The sequence below is a fragment of the Lutjanus erythropterus genome, chromosome 4 (assembly GCF_056507025.1).
Source record: "Lutjanus erythropterus isolate fLutEry1 chromosome 4, fLutEry1.hap2, whole genome shotgun sequence".
NCBI classification, from domain to species: Eukaryota; Metazoa; Chordata; class Actinopteri; order Lutjaniformes; family Lutjanidae; genus Lutjanus; species Lutjanus erythropterus.
In genome coordinates, this window is record NC_139320.1 from 7272568 (window position 1) to 7297676 (window position 25109).

Sequence of the window (25109 nt, forward strand, 5' to 3'; positions counted from 1 at the left end):
ACCACAACATCAACAACAGCAATCCAGACAACAACTGCTACCCCGACAACAACTGCTACTCCAACAACAACTGCAGGTGCCACAACTACAACTGCTGGTAGCACAACATCAACAACAGCAATCCCGACAACAACTTCTACCCCGACAACAACTGCTACCCCAACAACAACTGCAAGTGCCACAACAACAACTGCTGGTACCACAACATCAACAACAGCAATCCCGACAACAACTGCATGTGCCACAACTACAACTGCTGGTACCACAACATCAGCAACAGTAATCCCGACAACAACTGCTACCCCGACAACAACTGCAGGTGCCACAACTACAACTGCTGGTACCACAACATCAACAACAGCAGTCCCGACAACGACTGCTACCCCGACAACAACTACTACCCCGACAATAACTGCAAGTGCCACAACTACAACAGCTGGTAGCACAACATCAACAACAGCAATCCCGACAACAACTGCTACCCCGACAACAACTGCTACCCCAACAACAACTGCAAGTGCCACAACAACAACTGCTGGTACCACAACATCAACAACAGCAATCCCAACAACAACTGCTACCCTGACAACAACTGCTACCCCAACAACAGCTGCAAGTGCCACAATTACAACTGCTGGCACCACAACATCAAAAACAGCAATCCTGACAACAACTACTACCCCGACAACAAGTGCAGGTGCCAGAAATACAACTGCTGGTAGCACAACATCAACAACAGCAATCCCGACAACAACTGCAGGTGCCACAACTACAACTGCTGGTAGCACAACATCAAGAACAGCAATCCCGACAACAACTGCAGGTGCAGCTCCGACAACTACGGTGGGTTCTACAACAACAAGAACTGCAGGCACCACAACAGGTGCCACAACAACAACAAGTGCAGCTCCGACAACAACGATGGGTTTTACAACAAAAACTGCAGGCACCACAACAGGGAGTACTGCCCCAACTACAACTGCTGGTACCACAACATCAACAACGGCAATCCCGACCACAACTACAGGTGCCACAACAACAACAAGTGCAGCTCCGACAACAACGGTGAGTTCTACAACAACAACAACTGCAGGCACCACAACAGGTGGCATAACAACAACAATTGCAGGTCCGACAACAACGGTGGGTTCTACAACAACAACTTTAGGCACCACAACATGGAGTGCTGCCCCAACTACAACTGCTGGTACCACAACATCAACAACAGCAATCCCGACAACAACTGCTACCCCGACAACAACTGCAGGTGCCACAACAACAAGTGCAGCTCCGACAACAACTGTGGGTTCTACAACAACAACTGCAGGTGCCACAACAACAACAAGTGCAGGTCCGACAACAACGGTGGGTTCTACAAAAACAACAACTGCAGGCACCACAACAGGTGCCACAACAACAACAAGTGCAGCTCCAACAACAACTGTGGGTTCGGCATCAACAACAAGTGCAGCTCCGACAACAATGGTGGGTTCTACAACAACAACAACTGCAGGCACCACAACAGGTGGCACAACAACAACAAGTGCAAGTCTGACAACAACGGTGGGTTCTACAACAACAACTGCAGGCACCACAACAAGGAGTACTGCCCCAAGTACAACTGCTGGTACCACAACATCAACAACAGCAATCCCGACAAAAACTGCTACCCCGACAACAACTGCAAGTGCCACAACTACAACTGCTGGTACCACAACATCAACAACAGCAATCCCGACAACAACTGCAGGTGCACTAACAACAACAATTGCAGCTCCAACAACAACGTTGGGTTCTACAACAACAACTGCAGGCACCACAACAGGTGGCACAACAACAACAAGTGCAGGTCCGACAACAACGGTGGGTTCTACAACAACTGCAGGCACCACAACACGGAGTACTGCCCCAACTACAACTGCTGGTAGCACAATATCAACAACAGCAATCCCAACAACAACTTCTACCCCGACAACAACTGCTAGCCCAACAACAACTGCAAGTGCCACAACAACAACTGCTGGTACCACAACATCAACAACAGCAATCCCAACAACTACTGCTACCCCAACAACAACTACAGCTGCCACAACAACAACTGCAGGCACCACAACATCAACAACAGCAATCCCGACAACAACCACTACCCCGACAACAACTGCAGGTGCCACAACTACAACTGCTGGTACCACAACATCAACAACAGCAATCCCGACAACAACTGCAGGTGCCACAACAAGTGCATCTCCGACAACAACGGTGGGTTCTACAAAAACAACTGCAGGCACCACAAAAGGTGGCACAACAACAACAATTGCAGTTCCGACAACAATGGTGGGTTCTACAACAACAACTGCAGGCACCACAACAGGGAGTACTGCCCCAACTACAACTGCTGGTACCACAACATCAACAACGGCAATCCCGACAACAACTACAGGTGCCACAACAACAACAAGTGCAGCTCTGACAACAACGGTGGGTTCTGCAACAACAACAAGTGCAGCTCCGACAACAACGGTGGGTTCTACAACAACAACTGCAGGCACCACAACAGGTGCCACAACAACAACAAGTGCAGGTCTCACAAGAACGGTGGGTTCTACAACGACAACTGCAGGCACCACAACAAGGTGTACTGCCCCAAGTACAAGTGCAGGCACAACAACAGGTGCCACAACAACAACAAGTGCAGCTCCGACAACAATGGTGGGTTCTACAACAACAACTGGAGGCACCACGACACGGACTACTGCCCAAACTACAACTGCTGGTACCACAACATCAACAATAGCAATCCCGACAACAACTGATACCCCGACAACAACTGCAAGTGCCACAAGAACAACAAGTGCAGGTCCGACAACAACGGTGGGTTCTACAACGACAACTGCAGGCACCACAACAAGGAGTACTGCCCCAAGTACAACTGCTGGTACCACAACTTCAACAACAGCAATCCCGACAACAACTGCAAGTGCCACAACAACAACAAGTGCAGCTTTGACAACAACGGTGGGTTATACAACAACAACTCCAGGCACCACAACAGGGAGTACTGCCCCAACTACAACTGCTGGTACCACAACATCAACACCACCAATCCCGACAACAACTGCTACCCCGACAACAACTGCAGGTGCCACAACTACAACTGCTGGTAGCACAACATCAAAAACAGCAATACCGACAAAAACTGCAGGTGCCACAACAATACCAAGTGCAGCTCCGACAACAACGGTGGGTTCTACAGTAACAACTGCAGGCACCACAACAGGGAGTACTGATCCAACTACAACTGCTGGTACCACAACATCAACAAGTGCAGCTCTGACAACAACGGTGGGTTCTATAACAACAACTGCAGGCACCACAACAAGGAGTACTGCCCCAACTACAACTGCTGGTACCACAACATCAACACCACCGATCCCGACAACAACTGCTACCCTAACAACAACTGCAGGTGCCACAACTACCACTGCTGGGAGCACAACATCAACAACAGAAATCCCGACAACAACTGCTACCCTGACAACAACTGCAGGTGCCACAATAAAAAGTGCAGCTCCGACAACAACGGTGGGTTCTACAACAAGAACTGCAGGCACCACAACAACAAGTACTGCCCCAACTACAATTGGTGGTACCACAGCATCAACGACAGAAATCCAGACAACAACTGCTACCCCGACAACAATTGGAGGTGTCAAAACTACAACTGCTGGTACCACAACATCAACAACAGCAACCCCGACAACAACTGCGGGTGCCACAACAACAACTGTGGGTGCCACAACATCAATAACAGCAATCCCAACAACACCTGCAGGTGCCACAACAACAAGTGCAGCTCCGACAACAACTGTGGGTTCTTCAACAACAACTGCAGGTACCACAACAAGGAGTATTGCCCCAACTAAAACTGCTGGTACCACAACATCAACAACAGCAATCCTGACAACAACTGCTACCTCAACATCAACTGCTGGTGCCACAACAACAACAACTGCAGCTCCCACAACTACTATGGGTTCTACAACAACAACTTCAGGCACTACAACAACATGTAATACCCCCACTACAACTGCTGGTACCACAACATCAGCAACAGCAATCCTGACAACAACTGCTACCCCGACAACTACTGCTGGTGCCACAACAAGAACAATTGCAGCTCCTACAACTAGTCTGGGTTCTACAACAACAACTGCAGGCACCACAACAACAAGTACTGGCCCAACTACAGCTGCTGGTACCACAATATCAACAACAGCAATCCCAGCAACAACTGTGAGTCCCACAACAACAGCCGTGGGTGCCACAACAACAACTGCGGATGCCACAACATCAACAACAGCAAGACCAACAACAACTGCTGGTACCTCAACATCAACAACCGCAACACCAACATCAGCTGTCGGTGCCACCAAAACGACTGTGGTTGACACAGCCAAATCTACTGCTCCTAATACAATTGCTGGTGACACAAGTACAACTTCTGTCCAGACAACAACTGCTGGCATCTCAACAACTGCAACCCTGACAGCAATTGTGGGTTCCACAACAACACCTAATGCACCAACATCTGCTGATGCCACAACACATGCGGGTGTCACAACAAAAACAACTGCAACTCTGACAACAACTCCTGCTCAAACTACACCAAATGCTTTAACAACATCTTCTGCTCCAACAACAGCTACTACTACATCTTCCCCTCCTCCAACATCTGCCCCATCAAATACAACAACTGCCAGTGATGCCTGCTGTATCAGACTGGAAGTGATCCATCTGCTACTTGCATTTCTTGTATTTACCCTCATTTAGAACACAGAAACAACAAGCGCAAGACACCTATGAAACCTCCAGAAATGATCTGAAACGACATTTGAAGCTTGGACTTGGGTGCACTGATAAATACCATTTTAAGTTGGCAGTTACAAGGGACAGCAAATACAGCTGTGGGACAAAAGGAGATGGAGAATGGAGGGAGCTCATGTTGGTAGAAATGTAACAGACACTCCTGTACACAAGAAAGTACTATTTTTTGCCCCACAACCATCTCAAAAACAATATGATGTCACAAATTGACTGTGTGGTGAAGGAGGATGCTTTGTCAGAGCTGTGCAGTTACCTGAAATAAATCACACCTCTCTAACCAATCAGGATCATTGCCATGGTGTAATCAATCATATACAGGTATAAATTGTATTCTATCATTCTAGTATTTCTTTAATTGCAATGTATTTATCTGTTGCTCATTCTTATTACTCTATCTCTAATTAAATTCCATGTAAACATGATTTGGTGAAATATATTGAGATCTACTGTATGGTATATATTATAACCTGTTTAATAAAGCTTTTATGATATCACTTTTTGGCTTACCTCTGATATTTTCATCAAACAGACCAAAACAGACTACTTGATGTGAATGTTGCAGATCTGTCTACTCAATTTATGAGCTTTATGAGGCAATGATGGACTAACCATGAACACCAGAGGAGTTACTGGGGGCCTCTAATATTGTTTCAGGTAGAAGAAATAGCCTGTTGAACTGCTTACTCAGCCAAAGGTCGTAGTTTATATATAATGCTGAAAACATCTCATTTTCATCTGCAAATTTCAAAATTGAAGAGAAAACCTAATTTTTAATTCCAAGCTTTTTGAGGGCCGTCTCCAGGCTTAGCCACCAGGTATATGTTTACACTATTCCCCTCACTAGTTATTTTCAGAATGTTTCTCAATATTTTGAGATAGGACAGACTTGGGGCAATTGTAACAATTTTATAATTTCTTTAATAACTAATATGTTCATAACATTGAGGCTGCAGCTGGTAAACATGGTCATTTTAATAACTTATATTCTGCTGGGTGGCTTACTGTTACCTACAATAATGTAACCTGCAATTTAGATTATTGCACAAAATATAAATCAACTAAGTACTGTAACTCATAGACCTGACTAAATCTTTAAGATAAAAGTAGTGCAATAAAATTGTAATAATGGAGTAGACGAATAATATACTGTAGAATAGAAATACTACTAGGTAAAGCACAAGTACAAAGGTGGAGGGTGGTGATGGACATTGGCTAGAAATTGGTAGGACATTGGCAGGCTTCCTGAAGGCAGGTAATGAGTAAGATCTGTCAGAGCTGTTCATGAACATACCATAAAGTCAGTTGACGGTTAATGCCAAATTCAGACATTCTGGGTTGGTAAAACATCCCAAGGCCAGCAAAATAATGATAAATAAAGAAAATACAGGTAGAGGGAACATGTTGTATATTAGGCCTTTAAGCAAATAACAGTGTGACATACCATAGCCCCAGAAATGACCAAAGAAAAGTTGAATCCTTTTGACACAGTTTAATCTACAAGATAAAATTATAAGCTACACTTTTTTTTATACTTTTGACTGAACTCAATTATCACTTCAAAATTTTCTAAATTAGATCTAATTAAACAAAGAAAAATTGAGCACAATGTATATTGTAATTCATGCAGTAGTGATCTGTTAAAATTGTCAAAGTCTGCCACACTATACTCTGGCTGCAGATTTGCTGATTTGAGTCTAACAGGATCATTTTGGTTACCTTGTGGGGCAGCCGGATTCACAAGATGATGAGATCATGTGAGACTGTGAGAATCCATCTTGCCATTTGTGTCCACACCAGAGGTGGTGCGAGCCAATCAGCGTCCTTAGAGAGGCTACTGGTAGTTATGGGCATGGTTTTAGGTACACCGACAGCAAGACGCATCCATGGAAATGACTCGTCTTGAACAAACAATGGCAGTTCCTGAAGAGGTTAGCAAAGATACTATGATAGTGTCAGTTATATCAGAACTGGAGAGTATTTCTTAAGCGATAGAAGAACAAAAAATAGGACTGAAAGCTTTCATTAATGGAAAAGATGTTTTCACTTTTCTTCTGGCCATCTTCAGCTTCAGTTTGGTGACTTGATCTGATTAGCTTAAGTTAGCCCAAGTTGCGTGTGACAGATGGTTCATCCAGTCACCCACCAAGCGTTCTTTTTGAAAGTGCCCATCCTTTTCCAAACAGTTTCTATGGACTGCTTCCCACATTGTTCTGTGTAACAAACCATCTGGTGTGTCAGGTTATCATTTTGGTATTTTTTTGCTATCATGATGATTAATTTGGTCTTGTGGCTTTCCTGTGGAGGGATGTCTCAGTTTATGGGAAGCACACTTTTTGTGGTTTGACATACAGCAGATGGCCGATGATGCACAACTGGTGATTTGTGGTCCAGATTTAGCAACACAAATGTTAGAGTGGTGGCAAAATTTTGGCACCAGGTTCATGTGAGGTCTGGCAGGTTTCACCCACTGTGACCCACTATTTAGGTTAGTGGGTTTTTTACAGTAACAGAAGGGTGGAGGCTTTTTTGGTAAAGCGAAATGTATCTGTCAAAAATCCAATACCAAGTTCACAGAGTATCTTTTTTGTCATTGAAGTTTTAAGTTTGTTAAGTTTATATATCTTTGGCCCGCTTGATGAAATGAAGAGAAAGTCTTTTGTAAAAAAAAAAAAAAATAAATAAATAAAAATTGCTTATCCTACGCAAAACACCAAGATACTGGACATAATGTGGATACTGTAAAAGAAAAAAACACACACTTGATGTGTTGTGATGAAAACCAATGTTGTCATACCTCAGTACTACTGAGTAGTAACCAAAATGTATTGGAGCATGGAGTATCAAAAACTGTCAAGTGTCACATTCTTACAGTCAGTTGCTGTTGATTTTTTCAAATGCATAATATATGTAACATTTCTACATAGAAATGTCTAAAGACAGTTGTACCCATGTTATGTATTTTGTTGAATTGTGTTACTTGCATTATCCTAAGTGTTGTCAATCATGTTCAAACCCAGAGAAATCCATAATTTTTGTCAAAGTAACTGCACATTTCATTTGGTTGCCTGTTGCAGTAACTTCTGGCAAAATGTGGAATATGTTGGAGAGTGAGGGACAAAACCAGCAAATTAAATTAGTAACAACCAAAAAAAATTAACTTGTCTGAGAACATGATTTCGGCCTGAGTCGCATCGCATACATTTTCATAGGAAATGGTGATTGTTCAATAATGAAGACAACAACTCCCATGATCCAACAGTCAACAGCCTGGTCAAGAACAGTCCAGCACATAAGGCTGGAGATATACTTGCTTTTAACCCTGCATTCACATATGCACCCCAATGCATCCCAACACATCATAGCTACCTCCTGCATCCATTTGAAGCAATGGTTGTGCACGTCCTCAGAAATTAAGGCTACGCATACACAAACGCAAACATGTGGTAAAATAGTAAGTATCTCCAGCCTAACCCCCCATAAAGCCACATTTTGTCCTTTTTCACTTTTCACTTTTTGCTTAAACAAACAAGAAATAACTTGTTAAAGGTTAATATGTGAAGCAATTTACATGTCTTAGATCAGGGGTCTGCAACCTGAGGCTCCAGAGCCACATGTGGTTCTTCAGCTTCTCTCCAGTGGCTTCCTGTGACTCTGACAAAAAATGATATGGAAATGAATAACATTATATTTTTTTATGTTTCCTTGTTGTAGGTCTATGAAAAAGTTGAGACAGCTCAAAATTTCAAGCCAACATACTACATACATAGTACATCAGTTTTGAAAAAATGTATTTTAATTTACTTTTCTTCTTTAGATACAGTTAAATATTTGAATTTTAGAAATCCCAAAATGTTGTATTGTCATGTAAACCATTTAATTTTAAGGCAACAATATAGTAACAAATCAGGTTCACAATTAACTGTGACCAAATTTTGAAAAACATTTTTTTGAGTTTCTTTAACTTTAACTTTTACTATAAATTTATTTAAGGAATAATAATAAATTATCTCAACTAAAGGTCAGCAGAAAGTTTATAAAAATTTGAGCTGGGCACAAAACTTAAAAATCAATTGCAGTATGTTGTACACCAAATTTCAAAAAATGTGTTAATAATTCATCAACTAAAATATCAAAAACTGTGTCTATTGCTCTGTGTCTTTTCCTCCAAATTGTGATGGTGCCTTGTCTTCTTGAGCCTCCATAAGCTATGGCTGCCAACAAAAAGTCTTAAGGGAAAAGAGAGAATTTAATAGTTGTGGCTCTAGACAGATTTTTTCCCCCTTTTGCCAAAACAAACTGCGCATGCGCTCCAAAGGACCCTCCATCACCTTTCAGGCACAACCATGGCGTGCATGGCATGCTAGGCTAGCGATATATAGTGATACATATTCAAGGTGACTTTTGTAAATGTTAGGAGTTTGGTATTATTTTAAAGTCTTTTAATCAACACTTGTTGTAGTTTTGATCATATCTTTTGACTGTGAAAGAACCATATATCGTCTTCAAGCAATGTAACGTTTAATACCTTATGTACCTTTTGACTTTTTATCTCATAATTATGACTTTATCTCATAATTTCGACTTTTTATCTTATAATTATGACTTTTTTTTATCTCATAATTATGACTTACCTTGAGGATATTTTTTTCTTTCAGTGGTGGAAACGGGCTTCCATAAAAATGCGCCAATGAACCTTAATGTAAGTTTGCTTAAAGAACAAACCTTAACAGAAAAAATGTTCCTAAAGGTTTAACAGACTAAACTTAAATTACCTGGGTCTTTTTAATTTTTTAAAATTTTCATATAATGGTTTTGATGTGAAATATTGCATTTCATTTGATACAAAGTTAGAAACTGAAATGTTGTTTTTGTTTTGGTTGTTCTTTCATTTTACGCTGTAAAACTAAATTGTTTTAGTAATATTGCCATTGGTGTTTAGTAGTGAAAGGGATTTACATAAATTTATACAATTCATGACTTACACTGATCAATTATAAGACCGCTTCCTGAAAAGATTTCACGATCAGCAAATGTATTTATTAGTATTTTTTAAACCATGCTAAAATCACATATGTGCTATCCTGCGGTTGGTTAGTTTGGTTTCAGGGTGTTTTCACACCTGTAGTTCGGTTCATTTGGTCCGAAGAGAAGAAGGAAAAAAAAAAAAGAAAAAATGTTACATTTTAGTCATGGTGCAGTTGGTGTTCACAATGACATTGACAAACAAGATGAGGAAACGTGCAGTTTTACAGACTGACAGGGAACTTGTTGATTGGACAGTTTTGGCCATTGTCATCCTGCATCATCATGGTGTTATCAGGACCCTGGTGGGAAAATCAAATTCTGACTGGCAGAGATGTGTGTATTTAAGCTCACAAAGAAACAACCAACAAATCGTGACATATCATGAATAATGACCGACAGAAACAGGATGAAAAGGAGGCGTCTTGTAGCTTACAGGACACTGTGCACCAGACAGCGCACTGCAGTCCTGTGTCTGACAACTGCAGATCTTTATATATTTTGAGTTTACAGACGTTTTGAGGAGGAGCAGAACAGAATAAGAAGAAAACATCTGGATTTTTGTTTTCTGCCATTCAGAGAGAAGGGGAGAGGGTAGGAAGGAGCATATCTGCTCTTCACCAAACTTTTTCATGTGTTTGACATACAGTTGTATTACTATGGGATTGCTGTCACACACTTTTTAATCAGACAAAGCACACAAAGTAGCATACAAGCACAGCAGGTTTAACAGCTTAACTGGGGAAAATACTGAAGTACTTACCTGTTACAAAATGAATTTCATCAGTATAAGATATGCATGTCTTATCAATTATATGATTGCCTCCTTAACACACTTAACAATCAGCTGATGGATTTATTTGCAGTTTAGCTTTTGAAATGGTGCCAAAGTTACATCTTCTAGGCAAATTCTGCAAATTCTGTGTTTGGTTCGTTTGCTTTCACATCACAAACGAACCGCACCAGAGTTCGTTTGGAAACACACTGAGACCCACGTCCAGGTGGACTTGGTCCGGTTCTTTGGTCTGCACCAGGGTTTGATTGACAGCTCTCACAACAGCCCAAACAAACCACATTAAATGGGCAAACAGACCATAGTCCGTTTTGAGCAGACCAAATGAGGCAGGTGTGAAAATGCCTTTGATTTGTTTGATTTTAAATGAATTATACAAAAAGACTAAGAAATAACCATTTTCACTTGCTCTTGCAATTTCATTGCAAAAAAATGCCTAAAAACATTGCAACATGCATCACAATTTTTTAGAAAAGTTGCCATGAAAGCTCTCATTTCAGGCTGCGACAATCCCAAAAAGAGCCTGTGGAATCCTGAAGGGACCGAAAAATATAAACATGGAAGATTGAGGCCGAATACAGTCTGGACGCAGTTTCATGGATTCATCCAGACAAACGACGGTGAGCTGTACTTTGGTAACATGTAGACCTACACAAATAAACTCATGTTAGTGTGCAGCAACTAATAAGTGAAGCTTAGAGCTGGTGGCTTCGTACCTATGACGTCAGTATGATGAAGTCATTATTTACAGTCAGTTTTTGCTTTGAATGATGTTGGTTTTCAAGCTAGTAAATTACTTGCTTTGATTGACCAAACTGTTCTTGTGCTCTGCAGCATTTCCAATTTTGTACAAAGTGCTTCACCAGTTAGTTTAGCAACCCACTTTGGCCTTTCTGATCTGGCTTCCCATTATCATGTGAGTTATGTATTAGGGTTGGGCGACTGGACAATATATCGTCTATCAACGATGGGCTGAATCCATTGCCAATAGCTTTTTTTTTGGGGGGTCGATATTTGTCATTTTATCTTGCTAATGTAATAGTCTGCAGAGTGACAGCCTCTGCTCTCCACTGCGCTCTCATCCAGCGGCGAAGTTCACATCCACTCATCCGACCATGAGTGCTCTGAGCTGGGTGACGAGTGAGAGGAAAACAGCCTGCAGAGTCAGACTTCTTATACTTCTTCTATTTTCATGCAGTAAAGTGAGGATTTATTTTGACCAAACCAAGTTGGTGATTGTTGTTGGAAGAGCGGACAGACTAACAAAGATAGTTTTGATGAGTTTTACATGTTTTTCTTTCGAGTTTGAATTAAGTGTGTTTTCCAAGGAGTTAACGAGCTAATTAAGGTCGTCTTAGTTCAGTAAAAGAAAGAAACTTGAATTCAGTCTACGGTTGTGTTTTTCTGTTTAAAATGGAAAATAAGTGTGAGAACATGCGATTTCTAGATACTTTGTGAGTTTATTTTGTCTATTGCACGTAGTGAACATACAATATTAAGCTTGTTGTTTTTGTATGGTATCTACGCAGTTATACAAATGACTGGCCAGCAGAGGGCGCAAGTATGCCATAGTCAGTCGCCATGTCCTCAGTAATTGAATATTAACAATATCACTTTGAAATATTAAGCGTTCATAATACTGTGGAATTAGTGTATATTTTTGAGAATATATTAGTGACTGAAATGTACAGTTTCTGTGGAACAAATGAATGTACATAGACTGGATGTTTGAGTACTATATTTATTTTATTTATAAAGTATTCATAGTGTTTGATTCGTATATTTACAATGCACATTATCACCAAGAGGCTGAACCTGAACATTTTCTGTTGTTCTTTTCATTGTAGTCACAGTGTGTGTGTACGATGGCAAGAATTAAAATGACAGAATATTTCTTGTGTTTGCTCCAGACGGCCCTGCTTCAGCCACCTACAGCCATTTATCTTAAAATGTACATGTACTGAATTTGAAAAAGTCAAAACAGTTATTTAAAGAAGAGAAAAAAAACCCAACTTATTTACAACAGAATATATTTTCAAAAGGTTTCTAATGCAGCACAACATCAATATAACTACAACATGAATGAACTTTTAACTTTTCATTCAATTTTAGCAAGTCCAAACAAACTATACATTCATATCTTGTGACCTCTAAATTCACACGAATGGTGAGACAAACCAAAATCACAGACAATATTTACATAGAGTATCGCTTCTGCTATGACCAGTGTTGCCAGATTGGACAGTTTTCTGCACAGTTTGGCTGTTTTGGGTTGCACTGTGCGGGTTAAAATGGGGTTGGGTGGGCTGTTTTTTAAATACATTAAGCTTTACAGTATGTTAAAAATATATTCATAAACTGCACTCCTCATTTATGCAAACACATCCACAACTTTGATATGATATAAATCTTATTTATTCTGCTGAGAGGAGATCTGTGGCTGTATATTCATTGTAACAGAAACCTCTTGCAACATGCCAATATTATTATTTGTATGGCTGTTTGATTGCATGAGAGTGTGTACTCCTCTCTCTAGCTGTTCATGCATGTGGGGGGGGGGCGTATCGTCAAGGCAGTAGACCAAGTGATGAAACCAATTTTATGTTATTTGCACTGTCTCTTTATTTTTTCTTTATTCTTAATGCAGGAGACAGAAATGCAAAATGTTTTATTGTTGCATTGCAGCCTCTTATTTGCATTCTAACAACTTGTGAATAGTTAAATTGTTGTTTTATTATTATGTCATTGAAAAATTCCTATGAACCACAGTAATATTGCTATTGTGTGTGAATTCACTTCTGTTGTTAAGTATCAAAATTATCTGTCCTGTTTTAATCAATTTGGGAAAATACCAAACCAATCTGGCAACACTGGCCTTGACTTCACTCAGAGGTATGTTCACCATTTATTTCCTGCAGCATTGAATGTCCCATGGAAACCATAGGGGATGTTGACAGGCACCACAGCTCTGCCCAGTTCCTCAAATGTTTGGGCATCTAAAACCAAGAGGAACGTGCTCTTGTCCTGGAAAGAATTAAGACACAGGAAAAGAAAACTTAGTGGTTTAAACTTGACAGTTCTCTTTTTATATGACAAGAAAGTACAGTGACTTGTTTAAAATCCAGACAGAAAGTATCATGTTATTGCCACTGCAGAAATTGATGGCCTTTATCTGAGGTACAAAATATTTGACTGAAGCTGACTGACCTTATTTGGAGTGATGACCACAGACATGATGACTCCGTCATCCTCTTCTGTGGCATTAGGGGAGGGTACAAAGACTGGTTCAGACGGATAAAGTCCAGGTTGTTCCCACACCTGTGAGAAAATACAGCAGTTACTCATGAGTTTTACAGTTCAGCTTTGTTGTAGTTTGGCTGTTATTTTACATTTCTTTTACATTCTTAAATTTTGAAGGTATGTTTTACATTAATTCCTGAAAATAGGGACAAAACCATATTATGAGTCAGTCTTGATTTTTAATCTTCAATTATGCTGCAAAATATATTTTAAAAGATCAAACTCTTGGCTATTTAACCGTGTAATGACCCAGTTGCTAATTTATTTTTTAATGTTGCTCAGAGTTCTTGTAATGCTAATCAAAATACACATTTTAAACAACAATTCTTATATAGCTTTGATTTAGAAGAGTTATGGAGTCGACATGTTATGGTTGAGACACATCTGACAGCAATATTATTTAATGAATTTGTCAAAAAATAGAAAGTTTACCAGTGCTCGAGAAGTATTCCCCACCATTTTTAAACTAGGAAGTGAGACCTTAAAGTAGAGCTAACCCTTTTTATGCCTGATTAAATCAGGTTTTTGTAAAAAAAAAAAAAAAAAAAAAAAAAATCAGGCAGAGTTGACAGAAAAGGACTGACATTTTCATAAAAAAAAAATCTACTTTAAAACAAAGATTATCATATTAGTACGCTTTTATAACTTATTTTATCAGTTAGATTTAGGCACAGTTTTAAATTGTTTGAAGTTGTGAATTCTTGTCTGGGACAAGAATGTTTTCTGGCACAGAATACATTTAGAAATTAAAAAGGAATTATTGGAATTAGAGTGTTGGTAATAATAATTTTCTCTTTTTTTTTTTTTATTTTTGGCTAAAATGCTGTAGACATCTGAGAGACGAATAAATTCAACCTGACTCACCTTCATGTGTTTCCCATGGAGGTCCATCTTGATCAGTGTGTCTCCAACAAGATGTCTGAAGCCGCAGCCATAGAAGTAGCGGTAGGGGTGGGTGTTGTACTTGCCATAGTTTATCTGAGGGAACTCCAGACCCCCGTATTGGTGAAGCTCCTCCCCGTGGAGGTCTTCATGGGTACAGAAGACCTGTAAGGAGAAACATGTATGTGGGTAAAAAGAGCATTACAATGTAATAGTTCATCTCTGAAATGAACTGTGGCAAACTTTAATCAAAGGTATGGCCTCTCTAAATGAAAGAGCCACTCATGTAAGATCAAAAGTTGAAAAAGAAATAGGTTTCCTGTTTATGGGTAAAATGAACACTATATTTGCTCAAACAGTGACCGGGGCCTTTCTTTACCCCAACAGCAGAAGTTAACAGCCTTCATTTGGGGCAGGTAGGGCCGGGTGTTGTTTAAAAAATTAAGATAGCAGTACAAATGCCAGTACCCTTAAAGTGATACTGACACTAATGCAGTGCTTCATTTGATAAATTTTTCTAAGGTACTCCTTTATAAAGAGTGCTTGGATTTTTTTTTTTTTAAACCAGAACGTGAGACAGGAATCCTTAGTATCTAGCTAACCCTTTTTATGCCCGATTAAATAATGTTTTTGTAAAGTATAAATGTACAAATAAGTGTTGGTTATAATAATTTTAAGTTGTTTTTGGTAGAACATGATTTGACCCAACACTCAAGAATGTGTTTACTATGAGCTGTAAGACAAATTATATAACATAAGCATGTTTATATCTGAAAATTGTTATTGTTGACTTGTAATGCTCATAGACTTTCTTTGATTTGCTACGGTATGAACCTTCTCCTACATTTAATACTACATGTATCACAAAATATGAAATATATAAATATTATATATAACTATATAATGTTAAAAAAATGGAATTAAAGTGTTGTTATTAATAATTTCTGGAGTTTTTTAGTAGGACATGATTTGTTAATGTTAATAAACAAATTTTACATTTTAAACTTTCGTTTCAAAGACAGGCTTAGCGCAATTTGAGTTTCACAGTTTAACGTGTTGGTACATGCGGATCGTGTCAGCTACCTACCTTGTTTTTGTCCCTTCTTACAGAAGTGGCTGTGCTGCTGGGCCGGTTGTTCAAGTTCTGTTCGTAGGGTGTATCCTGGTCCACATTGAGAGGCAGAACGAAACGCCGTGGGAAGACTCTGCACAATGTGTTGTACACCTGATGAGAGAATATGCAAATCCTTTAATCCTCAACAAACCAACTGCTTTTCAGCTGAACCAAAACTTAGGCACATCATTTAAATTACACCTATGTTTGGACGTGCTCACCTCATCAAGAGCTTCTCCAGACTTGCGCAGGTTCTGGATGTTGTAGTTAGTGATGGCCTGGCCATCATCTGAAGCACACATATCTAAGATCAAGAAGCCGTCCTCCTCGTATGCGTTGATCTGGTGGAAAGTTGACAGCGGCTTGGCGAAGTACTTGATGGGGCTTACCTGGAGTGCACAATTGAACAGAAGGATGAAAGCAACCCACGTTTGTCCAGTACAAGCATAGTGAGTAGGCTGCATTGTAGAAAACATAAAGTCCGTGTTCGTACCTTCCCTGTCTGCTTGTTAATCAGGTGGAAAATAGTGTTGAGTTTCGGGTCCCAGTAAAAGCTGTCACTGATGCTTTTTGCTGTCAGCTTGCCTGTCACAATCTTCAACAGGTCCATCTTGATGGGCTGCTCTATGAACACCACGTAGTTCTCGGACATTGCTATTATGAATCGAGAAGATTATATTAGTCTTTTTTCAAAATTCTAAAAGAATGATTTAATGATTTAGTTGTAGTGTGTTAAGACATTTCCATAAAGAAACTAGAAATGCAGCAATTCAACTTTTTCACTCTGGATACCAACTCTGATTCTTCAACTGAGAGTATCACTCAGTATCTAGTCCTGATCTGATACCAGTGCTCTTCAAAATCTGTACACTTCTCTGCATGGAACTCAGTGGGATCATTCTAGAAACGCTGATTAAATCATTAGTCAATTGACTGAAAAATAATCAGCAATTGATAAATCATTTTAGTCATTTATCAAGCAAAAATAGTTTGAAAAAATGTTACAATTTCTAAGGTTCCAGCTTCTCAATTGGGAGAATGTGCTGCCACTCTTTCATTTTCTGGCTTTTGGTCTGACAAAACATCACATTTGATACTGTCATGTCGGGCTGTCTTGTTGGAAAATAACCCTCAGATGGGCATAAGTCCTCCAGTCCTCCAAAACATATACTCTAGCTGAGTCCAGCTTGATTCAATGAGAACTGAAGTTTACTACAACTTGGGGAGAAACGGTAAACTGAGGGCTGATCTGGACAAATTTTGTAACTCACACAAAAACAATCTAGACAGATAAATAACACTACAGGCCAGGGCAAACATATGCATTTTTGATTATGGGCTGAACTGTGCCATTAAGCTAAGATTGCTGTGGCAATTGACAGCCAGCTGTGACTGAATGAATGTGACTGATGGCGGGAACAAAGAAGAAGCAACAGAATTTGATGTCTCGTCTGGCCTAGTCCACTCAATAAGGTCAGTGTCCACCAATACCAGGCCAGGCTGTCAGATCAGTGCAACCGTAAAGGCAATCTTCATTAACATCTTAGTAGACTACACATGAAAATGTAATGCAAGTGCAATGAGTACTTTGACTTGAGCGTGAGAAGTTTTGCTCACCAAAGCTGTGGTAGTAGGATGGTTTGGTCTTGTCCACTGAGGGAATAGAGCACAGCACTGTGGCTCCCTCCAGGGTATCCTCAGCTGTTGTCTTGGTCGGCGGCACTCGGATGATGTTGTAGTAAGCTCCTGTCAGCACAGATACAATTCGTTTCTTGCCACAACTCATCACACAAATACTCTTAATATACAGACTTCTATGATGTTGAAGGTTGAATAGTATTGAATAATTTTTTGATAACAAAATTCCAAAACTTTGCAGCATGATAATAGCACAATAAAAGTCTATGCTAAGATGTTTATCGCTATATTAAAAAACAATGAAAAACTTTTATTGAAAAATCTGATGTGTACAGCATTTGTCACTTTCAATTTAAAGTGCTTCTACTGTCTTTTTTAAATAAAATAGCAGTAGCCAGGCATGACTGAAGCATGTGCAATAAAAGCATTAATTGTCTTTAACATGAATGCTTGAATTATTGTGTACAATTACAAAATAAAAACAATGCAACTATCAGAGACAGTCATTGTGATATTCAATATATTGTTATATCCCTATAACATATGTTCAATAGTATCAAAAGTAGAAAAAATGATCAAGACCTTAGTTCAGTCCATTCTTTATTAGGGATGTGCGCGATTAGTCGACTATACGATTAAACATCGCCCCTTTTGCTAGTCGGCACCAGATATACTAGTCATTTAAACTATTTATCAATATTTCATTCATGCACAATGCCAGTTAACTGTTGCCTCTAAGATGTTATGCAGCTGCCCGCCACTAGTCAGGGCTGTGGCTCCGTCAGACAGCAGCCCCTCTCGCTGTACGCCATAAGCGCGTATGCCCCGATGGCCCAGGCAACCCCGGTTGTTTATATCAGCAAAGTCAGACAGATGACAGCTCCTAAGACCAGTGCGGTTTGGCAGTGTTTTAATCTAGAAAATGGAAATAATGTTGAATGTAGGCTGTGACAGAATAAACTGGTATATAATCACTCGACTGGAGTCGACCGCGTTAAGCACAGACAAGCAGCTGCTACTGCTAGCACTGCTAACATTAGCCACACTGTGTATCAGGCTGGAAGTGAACATCAGCTCCGGGTCGTTTACCCGCAGACACCGTGATCGTCTTCGGTCTGAAAAGTTGAAGCATTTAGTGAGATGTTGGCATGTTTTGTGCGTTCATGTGTAAGGTTTGTATTGCACAGCACAAAGTAGCACGTAGTGCATTTCAGCGGCATTTAAAGTATGATTTGGCGACTGTATATGCACTTAATATTCAGAGTTTTTTGGACAGTGTTTAACATTATAAATGAATATATTCTGCTCAATTTTTCTGCTCTCTGAGTGTTTTCTTACTGTTAGATTAGTCAACCAGTTTAAATTAAATTTTGCATTTAATCGACAGGGAAATTAGTTGCCAGGAACATCCTTATTCTTTATTGTCCTGCCTGAGATTTGTGTTCAGTTTTGTTCAGTGTTTAGTGACTTTTTCTGTTCCAGCAGTGTGTGCATGTCGGTACAGGTGTTTTGTGTTTGTTTTGTGTGCCTCAGACAATTTTTTTTCTTTTTACCACGGCATTGAAAGGAATATCAAGTATCATTTTTTTAAATTCCAATATTGCATCGAAGTTGAAAATTCTGCTATTTCGACATTATTGTGATGCTGCATGCACAAATTGATTTGTTGTCTCTAAAATACCTTTTGTGGTGTAGGAATTCCCCATGTTGTACGTTGTTCCATCAGGCTCAGTTTGAGGGTGTGCGGTCGCTCCGTTCACAGCAATGAATTTGGTCCAGTCCACCTAAAAGATACAAATACATGAGCACAAAGACTTTGCAAACACTTTATTAATATTTTTCTATTTTATCCAGCAGCTAATAGTACAATAAGGAATGACAGTAGCCTGCAAGCCTGCTATAAATCTGCAGTGTTATTGTACTGGTTTATGACCTGCCTTAGCTATCGTGTGGCATCAGGTCAATAAAACGAACTGCTGTGCACAGATACGTCTGCAGAATTATCAGCTACAACTACTATGATGGTAACACTTTAAAATAAGGTACACAAAATCTGAGTAGTTACCAGGGAACGAATGAGGCATTAGGAACTAACTGCTGGTGAACCATTAGTCAATGATTAATTATGAGTGAATCTAAGGACTACTTAGTAACTATTCAGGAATATCTATCACTTAACTTTAAGGAACCCAAAAAATTAAGTAATTATTAGATACTTAGCAGCTGCTTATTAACTACTCAGTATTACTTATCACTTTACTTTAGGGGCCGCAAAGAGAGAAAGTAATCATGAAGTAATGAGGAACCACTTATTAACTACTCAGTGTTATGAATTACTTTACTTTAGAGGACACAAAAAGAGGAAGTAATAAATGGGTAATGAGGAACTATGTATTAACTACTCAGTATTGTGAATTACTTTACTTTAGGGGGCACAAAAAGGGTTGGAAATGTTAAAGTAATTCATAGTTAATGAGTCCTTACTAGTTTTGTGCCCTTCACCAGCTGGTTCAGGGTTAATTAGGAACCATTCATAAAGGAAGTGATCAATATGATATATAGATATTCAGGAACTCTGGCAGACATTCTGTTGTTTCTTCCTAATCATTAGCATCTCTCTAAAATTTTATTAGGGGTTACTCATTGACTAGTGGTTTACACACAGTTAGTTCCTCATTTGTTCCTGTGTACCTTATTGTGAAGTGTTACCACTATGTCTTAAAACTACATTCGGCATCATGTTACCTTTTTAGTTGTCTCTAGTGTCTCAGGATCCACTTTGTGCATGAGATTGGTTTCCGTGCTGACATAATAATCACCTTTGTAAGTCACAAAACTCACGTTGGCATTATCTGTGGCCTCTGGAGGGGAAAAGAAAATGTAGTGGTTAGAGACACAGAACAGGATAATCACAACAGTAACTCACCGTTCACTCATATTCTGTATTTCACATACTTACATGGAAGAAAACTAAACTGTAAGGAGGTTACATCAGATAGATCTTATTCACTGCACAAAAAAGTGGTTCACTGTAAATTAAAAAAAAAACTTACAGGAATTTAGTGGAATCATTTTTCCTCATTGTAGTTAAAGTAAATATATAAACTTTAGTTTATTCAAGTTATTTAAACTTTTCTAGTGTTTATTTTCCGAACACTTTTCAAGTCTTTTGACTTGAAATAATAAGTTGAATGAGTTCAACTCAACTCTTTAAATTAACCATTAACCAACCATCCAGCATGCACTGTTTGAGAGGTAAACCTTTCTCCTGAAAGCCTTCTTTTTTATGGAGACAGCATATATGATGGAAAGTTGCTGTGTGTCATTTCACTTTACGATAAGTCATTTTCACATATGGTCTTTGTGTCAGTGCTGGAACAAAGTGGCTCCAACAGGAACAGCTGCAGCTGGAAGTTCTTTGTGTGAAATGAAGACCTGACTTTTCAAAAATGGTGAAGGAAATCAATTTTTTTTTTTTTTTGGCATGTTCATCAGTGTGACTGACTTGGTTCAACTTAATATCTTGAGTGTAGTGAACATGTTTTCTCAAGTACAGTTGAATTAATATCAAGTTTATTTGACTATAAAAGTTTTTTTTTTTTTAATCGCTACAGAGCTAGACAGATTTTAAGTGCTAAAATAGTGAGAGTTGCCAGTTCTCTAAAGAATTACAAAGTTGGAGCGATGAATCAAATCTCTTTACTCATGCAGCATTGAGAGAAGACTCAAGCACAGTGTTCTCTGAAAGGTCTTTCACAGTGTCTTGTTGTATTTACAAAAAAACAGTTGTCCATAACAAGGTTGATTCAGACATTCCTTCTTCCAGATATTAACAAATGTGTCAGCACAGTAGCAGTACAACCTCCCACTGATTTCACTTTTAAGCTTACTTTCATCTTCCTTCCTCACACTTAGACACAGAGAATCCCAAAATCAGTTGTTCATCATCCATGCTGGACACACCTTTTTAAAAATTTAAACAAATAGTTTCTTTTGACAGTGTTCCAGGTCATGCAGTTTAAATACTCACTCGGTAATTCAAATCTTGACAGGAAGCGCTGGAAGAAGTTTTTGCAGGGGTCTGGCATGGTGATGGTGCCAAACTCTGACACTGTGATGCGGTTGTGGTCCTTGTTGGCTTGGTAGCTGTCACTGGACAGGAAGCGGCTTTTGTAAGTCACCTGACCATTGGATATTTTGAACTGATGCAGGAGGGCCATACCATCAAACCAGTGGTTGAACCTGGCGGGAACAGAATAAAGGAGTCATCGTTGTGATGCAGTGGTTGTGGTAGATGTATCAGCACCCTCAAGATGTTACACTCACTTCTGGTTTCCGACCTCGAACTTCCCAGGTCCGTTTCTCAAGAAGCTCCCATTGATCCATTCTGGGATTTTGCCGATGATGTTGGTGCTGATGGGCTCTGGGGTGTCCTCCACTGAGCTCACAATCTTCTCAATGCAAGGCAGGCCGTGCACATCGGTGAAGTAGTTTTTGTTGTTCTGAGACTTGGATTTTTTGAATGCTATGGAAAAAAGCAAACCACAGTCACTTTTTATATATATATACATGTTTATATATGTATATATATATACATATATATAACAAGGGATGTTACATTCACTGAAGAAAATAACTGATATCAAGGTTAATTGTATGTAGCTGGGAGAATCAAATCTTTACCTGCAGCATTGTTCTGTTGACGTGTGTCCATGGCTTTAGCTCTGTCTCTTCAGTATATAGCAGTGTCAAAAGCTTGCACACTCCTCCTGTGGTGCTGCTGCTTCTCCAAGACTGGCAATCAGCTTTATACTGTCCTCCTGTCTGTGACGCCCCGTAGAAACAGTCAGATAAGTAGTGATTTCATGCTTGTATAAGCCTGTGCAAAACAAAAGTGCTCCACGATCACAAGATAATACAAGTGGTAACTTATTCACAGAGATAATCGCATAATCTCACTGACAAGTGGCAAAATCACTGTGGCAGCATTCATAATTCTTTGCAAGCTGGACTTTATTTCACATGGTAATTTATGCCCTAGTTTGTCATGCATGTATCTAGTGGCAGGGAAAGCACATGAAGTTGGATGATTGGCTGGAGACAGAATTTTTGTAGAAGCACACGATCGGCCTGTTTTTGTATTTGTTATTGCAAACCTCTACTTCTAGAACATTTGAAGCACATTTGGGAATTTCTTCTTGCTAAGTGGGATTTTCCTTTAGTTTATGTGGAACATTAGTGAAACAAGTGCCTGATATTTGTTTGTTCGTTTGGCTGTTTGTCTATTCACGGTTTATTTGATAAGGACACTGAAACTGAAAACAGCTATCTGATGCAAGTATCACAGTCTTTATAGCGGATGCTAATTTGTAACATCCATCCCTGTAAGGGTTTTTATGAAAATAAGAGATTGAACCAGTGAGCTAAAAAGAAGATAATGTGAGTACAACGAGAGAGCTAATTAAAAGCTGAGGACAGAAAACCACAGTAAAGCACAAAGTTGAAGACATTATGTTTAACTACACACAACACAAACTAAACATGAGGTTTGTTGCTGAATTTACCAGATTTTGGTATATCTCTGAAAGGGACAGTCCACCCCAAAATCAAAAATACACATTTTGACTCCAGCCCGTAGTGCTATTTATCCATCTTGATTTTTTTTTATGTGAGTTGCAGAGTTTTGGATATACTGACCATAGAGATGTCTTCCTTCAACCCAAAACACACTGTCTTCTCTACTGGCAGTCAAAGATTTATTAATAATGTCTCGGTATAAAACATTGTTATCAAATCTTTGATTGCATGTGGAGAGGACAGTGTGCAGACATCTTTTTGCTTTGCATTGACTACCTGATCACTTGAAATGTTCTGCAAACTTCACTGCTTTTAAAGGGACAGTTCACCCCAAAATCAAAAAAAATTCTTACAGGAAACTGCACACTACATGGTCTGTGGGTTATTTTGAGCAAGCAGGTCATGATTTCCAGAACGAGACACTGCTGCTGAGTTTTTCAACTTTTTGTTTTTGTGTGTGTGTGTGTGTATGTGTGTGTGTGTGTGTGTGTGTGTGTGTGTGTTTTGAGCATCACAAACCAAGTGCCATTTAGTCCCATTATATTGGAGGGAAGGCAGACATCTGTACAGGCGATAGCTCCAAAACAGAATATGTTTTAAATATGTACTTTTGACTTTGGTTTAAAAAGTCCCTTTAAAGTTTGCCACACATTTCAAGTGAGCAGGTAGTCAATGCAAAGCAAAAATACTTCTGCACACTGTCTTCTGCACTATTAAAGATTTAAAAACAATGTTTTGAATGGAAATGTTAAATCTTTGAAAGTGCAGAAGACAGTGTGTGGGAGTGTTTTTGGTTTGTACTGCCAATACATGGTCTTCTCCTACGCACATGGCAATTAACACATGTGCAAAATGTTTGCTCTTTAAGTGATCAGGCGGTGACTTACAGGACTTTGCTTCTGTCACATTAAAAGCTGTCTGAGCGAATTATGTTTTATAGAATGAACCTTTAGTTGCCACTTAAGGCTGCTCTACATCTACAGCAGAGCACAAAACACAAGCTTTTCATATCTGCTTGTCAGACTGCATATCGGCAATAAAGAGGTACTAACCATTTTATGGTTTCCGTGGGGCCACCGACAGTGCATCAGTTAACCAACAGCGGGAGGAATGCAGGGCTGATCTCTGTTTCTTCACAAAGGTTGCAGATGTGCAGGTCAAGTGGGCTGCAGAATCTAAATTACCAGCATACAGCAGACAGTAATTGGTCAATCATAAGGTCAGGACCTCATGAGGCAGTCACCTGATGGGCAAATGATAAGGTGTCTTATACTGATCTACTGATATTAGTCATTTTTAATAGAACAATAAGTGAAATAGGCATGAAATGTTTAATTGTCTCTAAATACTGAATTTGTACCTCTTGGCATTTCTCTTATTCTGAGGGTCAGAAGTTCATGGCCAATTTTCATCATGTTTCTTTACTTAAAAGGACGCAACATCTTCCAGGCTGTGATGTTATGTGTTCTTTTTATTATATATGGTTTGCAAGTATACTTAAAGAGCCTTATCAGCTCTCACTATATGTTATCTATATTAACATGAACATTGTGCAACGTTGTGTAGTAGGGGTGAAACAAAGGGCAGGGATTTTTAGGCAGTCTTTTCTACATCTTTTCTCGTTAACTTAACATAAATATACAAGTTTCTTTTATTCAAGTTAATTAAACTTAACAGAACTCATGTTTTAAGTTCTGAAAATATTTAATAGCCATTTTAAATTGAAATATTTTTATTATTATTAATTTTTATCAATTTCACTGTATGTCACCAATACACCAGAGTCTGACCCAGCAATGGCACAAAGTTGTTTTGTAGATATTTTTGGATATTTTACTGTTATTTTGGAGTTTGTCTTTTGCTGAAAGATTATTAAAACCTGTTGATGACTTATCCTGC

The 25109-nt window shown here is 39.2% G+C and overlaps 2 protein-coding genes across 2 annotated transcripts in view; one reads left to right on the forward strand and one right to left on the reverse strand.

The window, feature by feature from the left end:
- The window catches only part of omc2 (omcin 2), a 127496-nt gene extending 122613 nt beyond the window's left edge, over nt 1–4883 (forward strand). Inside the window, exons 29-30 of the mRNA XM_084716263.1 lie at nt 20–616; nt 4831–4883. Of these exons, the coding sequence (XP_084572389.1) occupies nt 20–616; nt 4831–4883 (650 nt within the window). The remainder of the gene's footprint in view (nt 1–19; nt 617–4830) is intronic.
- Nucleotides 4884–13221: 8338 nt separating this feature from the next.
- On the reverse strand, nt 13222–22404 carry bco2b (beta-carotene oxygenase 2b). Its single transcript, XM_084716325.1, has 12 exons — nt 22317–22404; nt 21960–22158; nt 21664–21875; nt 20379–20494; nt 19315–19417; nt 17613–17741; nt 16489–16649; nt 16217–16384; nt 15969–16106; nt 14864–15046; nt 13907–14017; nt 13222–13723 (listed from the first exon to the last, which is right to left on the reverse strand). Exons 1-12 carry the CDS (start codon nt 22345–22347, stop codon nt 13598–13600), a joined length of 1677 nt encoding a protein of 558 aa, XP_084572451.1. The 5' UTR covers nt 22348–22404; the 3' UTR covers nt 13222–13597.
- Nucleotides 22405–25109: the final 2705 nt, after the last annotated feature.